Consider the following 6,031-nt stretch of genomic DNA (forward strand, 5'->3'; position numbering starts at 1 on the left):
AGATATGGATCTAATGTACCAGACTGAAGGACCCTTACTCTTTTTTTTTTTTTTTTTTTTTTATTGAGTTTATTGGTACATTTAGGGATACAGTACAGTTACATTCATTGTTGGGATCATGTACCTTTACATGGCAAGTCTTGATTCTCATTATTTTCCCCTTACCTCTGCCCTCCCTTCACCCCCTCCTCCCCTCCCCATCTACAAACACTTTATTTTCATCTTTTCATTCTCTCACATTTTTTTCTTTTCCCTTTTTGTTCTTCCCCTACGTATCACACCTTCCCTACACCTTTAGCTCCTTTCCTCCCATTTCTAAATGTCAGTAATCTTATTAGAATCTTATGCATTGTTGTAGAATATTCACACCAGGGAAACTATTCGGTATTTACACATGTGGGACTTATTTATTTCACTTAGGAGTATATCTTCAATATGTATCCATTTTCCTATGAATGAATCTATTCTCTCGCTCTTTATGGCTGAGTAATATTCCATTTTATAGAAAAACCACAACTTCTTTATCCAGTTTCCAACGGATGGGCAAATAGGTTGTTTCCAAGATTTAGCTATTACAAACTGTGCCGCTATAAACATGGGTGCACATACTTCTCTGTGATATGATTCTTTCAGTTCTCTTGGAAAGATACCCAACAGAGGGATGGCTGGGTCAAATGGAACCTCCAGTCCCAGCTCTTTGAGGTATCTCCATATTGATTTCCATAGTGGTTGCACTAATCTGCACTCCCACCAACAATGGAGGAGGGTTCCTTTCTCCCCACAACCCCGCCAACATTTGTTATTGTGTGATTTCTTGATAGCAGCCATTCTTTGTGGGGTGAGGTGGAATCTTAGTGTTGTTTTCATCTGCATCTCTCGAATGACCAGTGATGTGGAACATTTTTTCATATATTTTCTTGCTGCTTTCACTTCTTTGTATGAGAAATGTCTGTTCATTTCGGATGCCCATTTTTGGATCGAGGACCCTTACTCTTTTAAGCTAACCTGCTTTAAGCTGAACCTGCTGGCCCCCGCATGGCTGAGTTGCTGTTCTACCAGCCCAGTGACCTCTCTTCTCCTCTATTGTGGAATGTAGGTGACAAGAGCGGAGGGGAGCCGGATGATGCCGAGCTGGTAAAACTGAGTAAGAGGCTGGTGGAGAACGCGGTGCTCAAGGCTGTGCAGCAGTACCTGGAAGAAACCCAGAACAAAAAGCAGCCAGGGGAGGGGAGCTCTGTGAAAGCAGAAGAGGCCGATCGGAGTGGCAGTGGCAGTGATAACAACAGGAAATGAGACTGGAACTTGGGTCCCGGCTGTGCTCTGCAAACGCATCCCTTCTCCCCTCTGCTGAGTCTGGACGCCGACCTGCCATGTGCTGTCAAGTGTCTCTTGTCTCGTCTGAGGCGATGGCCTAACACGATCGATGTGTTTGCATTTCTGAAACACAGCAGAAGCTAAGCCGAGTGCTTGGGACTAGCAGAGGAAATTAGTCTATGGGAGAAGATCGGGCCGAGTTTCACTTGCCCTCAGCCGTGCACAGGGAGGGAGGGGGACCCAGAGGCTGAAAGAGGCCTGGCCGAGAATGGAATGCTGCTCTTCTATTTCCTAGGGCATTTGACTACTTTGTCTGAGGCCAAACTCACACACAGCTATCAAGCGCAAAGTTTAATTCATCACTGTCAAAATTATCTTCTGTCCATAACGTTTCGTGTTTGTCCTTGGTGTGCATTGATCTTCATTTAGTCATTTATGTTTTGTGTAAATGATATATTTTTGGCAAAATGCAACTTTTTCTATAAAATGTGGGCAACATTTTAAAGGTTTTTTTAAGCCTCATTTTGATAAGTCAGTGTACTGTGTTTAAAGTGTTTCATTGACATTTGTACTTTAAATGTATTATTCCATTTTTTCCCCCTTAGCCAAGAAACCATTTGGAACTCAAGACTTAATTAATGAAGCTTTGAAACAAGAAAGGATGGGTCTGAAGTCCAAAGTGAAACAGATAAAGGAACTTCTATTAATGCCCGAGACTCAGGCCAAAATCAGGAAGGAGCTTTTTGAAGGAAGACTCATTAGTAACAGTAATCAAGTTGATTTCAGTGCAACTTTGCCATAAACCCTTCCTAGCTATTACGGTAGCATAGTTTATAAAATTTCTTCAGCTTGTTAAATAGCTTGATGGTAAACACTGAAGTGTTCAGACAGTTTCTATAGAATAGTAAACCAATATTGGGTGAGGAATTAATAATTTCTTGCCAAAGAAAATCGATTTTGCCCTATCGTTTTCTGAGCTGATCTTGTGTTTTAGGGTGTTTGTTTTTATACTGGTGAGTCATTTTATGGAAATGACTTTTTAATGAGCTGTTGTGAGATGTTCATCAGGTCCTTGCAGAACAAAAACAGACAGTGAAAAATCATCTGCAGACAAAACAAAACAAAACCAACAACAGTATTTTAAGTGTCACTTGCCTCCTCTTGACAAGATTGTTATTAAATCAAAAGAAGCCTCGTCCAGGTGTGTCCACATTTAGTGTTACTTTTGATGCGAATTTGAATGTTTTTTGAACATTAGTACTTGAATGAACATTTATAAATGTAATAATTGCAATCACTGGTTAAGAATGTTTTGTAATATCTATGTGTATTATTTTTCACTGATCAAAAATGTAGTTTGCTTTGTCATTTCTTAATGAGTAACTGTTTAGGATTTTTATTTTCTACTTTTCTGAAGATAAAACCCAGGTCTTTATGTATCCCTTGTAATTTGAATTTGTTTGCACTGATTCATTTTTAAAGAGCATTCTTGAAAAATTTCTCTCCATGTGATGATTATTAGTAACAGCTTTTTCTATGTTCACTGTAAAATTGCTGCTACTAATAGATCACGACGGAGGGGGAAACGATTGGAGATCAAATATGTAATCATTCAAATATAAAATCCAGTTTGCTTGTGGATTTTAGCTATTTTTTCACTGAGTAAATTATACTACATTTATTTATAAATGAGTTTATGCTTTTTCATGCCTCTTAATAAATGTTTTGTTTTCCCTTGTTACCTTTCCTCTTTTTTTGTCTCTTGGAAGTTGTTGGGTCCACACTGGTAAATGGAGGTCATGAGTGGGAGCCCTGAGATTTCTGTGATTCTTCACCTTGATGTTCCTATCTTCATGCCTTAGAGCACAGTGGTCAAACACTCAATTTTAAAATCATTTCAGCCATGGTGGTGCATGCTTATAATCCAAGCATTTGGGAGGCTGAAACCGGAGGATTTCTGTGACTTCATAGCCAGCCTCAGCTACATGGTAAATTCAAGGTCAGCCTGGACTTTGTGAAGTTCAAAGCCAGCCTGAACTACATAGTGAGACCCTGGCTTAAAAAAACCAAACCAAACCAAACAAAAATTCAAATCAGCTTCATGAAATTAACAACAGAACTTTAAATTAAAGTAGCATCCTGTAAACATCTAAATCACATTGGTGATGTGGCACAGTCACAGAGATGGAAGGAATAAATGCATCTAGGTGCAACGCCGTGGGGCTAGAGGGCTTTCCTGGCTGTCTGAGTAACCCTTGCCTTGGACACGAAGAGATTTTGGCCTATCCTTGTTTTGCAAGTGAGGAAACAAACTCCCAAGAGTTGAGTTCCTTATCCAGGGCCAGGCTGCTTTTAGGATTTGGCTTCATGCTTTCTTGTTATTCCACCTGAGCATCGTAGTTCCCACTCGTTAAGTACCTGCTAAGGCCCAGGCGGTGCCAGGCGATTTGGGCACGCAGTTACGTTTCTCCCCATGAGTGATCCTGTTAGAAAGTAATTAGTACCTTTGCAAATTCAGAAGGTGGAACTCTATATGGTTAAATGCCCCATGGTCATAAAGCTGATAAAAGGGAGGGCTAAATTTAAACTCCAATCTGCTCTACTGCAAAGCTGATACTTGCCCCAATGCAGGACTTTCTGTCTCCACCAAGTATTATCACGTTTCACAAATTGAAGGTGCATAATGAAAGGAGAGCCACTTTCTTTTGATGAAACCAGCTTCCTCGCAGCCCTGAATTTCTATGACTCTCGATAAGAGTGGTCAGCCGATGTGATAGGGCTGGAACACAGAAGCCCAGGATTACGGATCCTGATCCTTGTCAGTGACATCTCCGTTTAAGCGGGTTTATAAAAGCAGTTGAAGGGATAAAATAAATATTCTTCATTTTCCACTTTAAACATCTTACAAGACACCAAATCATAAAAATCGAAGTGTGGGATCTGAATTTTTTTCCAAATGACTTTATCGCTGCTCATCAGAATGACGGGATAATTGGTCTTTGGGTTGCTTATCCGGGGCATGTTGTCCTCACTTGGTACAGATGTGACATCATCCGTAGTAATTTCACCGGATGTGGTGCTCACAGCGGTGGCCTGGGCTGGTCGTGGCTTCGAGACCTGGGCCCACCACTGGCCTGTGATTTTGAGCAAGAGCCTCAATTCCCAGTCTGTGTTTGGGAGGAGTTTGGCCGGGTCATTTCACATGGCGCCTGCCGGTTTGCCGCCATGTCACCTCGCTGGCACGGTGACAGACCTCCTCGATTGGGCCTCTGTCCTTTACATCCTGTTTCACTTGCATTGATTGTCAGCTTCAGGCCATGACAGCTCAGGGGGACATGCATTTATAACCAGATTCCAGCATTATGGGGATCGATCACTAAAAACATAGTAAATTTTGTTTGAATAAAGGGTATCAAAAAGCAGTATTTTCAACAGCAGGACAGCATTGTGCCACCTTTGAACTTGGTCCCACTTATAGAATCCTAGTTTGTGTCAGTCCCGTTCTCTGCATGGACTGTAGGTCCCTGAGATTCGTGGGATTGGTGTTCCTATAATGCTTGGGATTAGAAGTGTTTCAGATTGCAGACATCCTCAGATTTTGGAATATTCAAGGTCAAGTGGGAATTTCCTCTTGTGGCCTCAGATCGAAAGTTTTGGACTTTAGAGAATTGCAGATTTTGGATTCTTGGATTTGAGATACTCGGTCTGTATTGGATTCATATCTAGAGCACTCTTACAGATTCAAACCACTCACTGCAAAACCCTGAAGGGGTGACCGGGAGGTTCTCGTAAGGAGGCAGTGGAAGCGACTGGATTGCATTTGGAGACTGTGAGCAGCGCAGTGCGTCTGCACACGCGGGCCCAGGGGCTTAGACCGGCTGCCATGCTATGGGACAGTATGAATGTGCTTCACTGTACATCAAGGACACTAAACCTGAAGTAATCTTCAAACAAACTGATGATGAGACAACCACCTGTCACTTGTTGTTTTCAACACTTTCAAATGCCTCTATAATTTTATCTTTAAACAAATTTTGGATGCATTTTTGAATTCCAGCTTCCCCAGATGGACAGAATTATGAGTAGCCCATTAAAAAAAAAAGTACTTTTCCAGGTCCCTGCCCTAATTTTATAGCAACACTTATGCTAAGAAGACAAACTCCCAGATTATTTCATTCACAGTAAGAATGAATATTAGAGCAATTCACTCGCAGTCTGTGAATTTAAAATTGATTCTTTCCTGTCTCATGCACTGGGAATAAGAAGACTCGTTTATAAGGTCATTTGAGAGCTCAAGAAGGCAGGTGTTACCATCTGCAGAATGATATTCTCAAACCACTTGTATCATTAGCTATAACTGATAAAAGTCAGGTGATCTGGGATGATTTCAAAATGAAAACTGCAATCCTTATTCTTCTACACATGCCATCATTAATTACCTATTGGAAAGTCACAGAATTCTGTTAGAACATCAAAGATAGGCACAATGAAACAAATGAATTCATTGATTCCAGTAAACCTACGTTACTTTCTCTTTAATGATTCAAATTATTTTGGAAAAGCTACTGTCATGTGACATTGTCTTATATTTTACGTGTTAAAATAAAAATGACACAGTTCTCAGAAAAGTGACACAGTCCTGCTTACAAAACAGCTGACACGCAGCAGCTGTATGGTATCTGCTACTCTTGTTCCTTTTTTTTTTTTTTTTTTTTTT

The 6,031-nt window shown here is 40.7% G+C and overlaps 1 protein-coding gene across 5 annotated transcripts in view; it reads left to right on the forward strand.

Moving 5' to 3' along the window:
- The window catches only part of Akap7 (A-kinase anchoring protein 7), a 118,278-nt gene extending 115,256 nt beyond the window's left edge, over positions 1-3,022 (forward strand). For 4 of the 5 annotated variants that reach the window (XM_033763234.1, XM_010639127.2, XM_019209777.2 and 1 more), the window contains one exon: positions 1,097-2,002. In XM_033763234.1, coding sequence (XP_033619125.1) covers positions 1,097-1,293 — 197 coding nt within the window. In that variant the 3' untranslated portion in view covers positions 1,294-2,002. Of the gene's footprint in view, positions 1-1,096 lie in introns of all 5 variants that reach the window. The other variant, XM_033763235.1, reaches the window with a different exon arrangement.
- The last annotated feature ends 3,009 nt before the right edge of the window (positions 3,023-6,031 follow it).

This window comes from Fukomys damarensis, unplaced genomic scaffold (assembly GCF_012274545.1).
Source record: "Fukomys damarensis isolate Sample0158 unplaced genomic scaffold, DMR_v1.0_HiC HiC_scaffold_14, whole genome shotgun sequence".
Taxonomy (NCBI): Eukaryota; Metazoa; Chordata; class Mammalia; order Rodentia; family Bathyergidae; genus Fukomys; species Fukomys damarensis.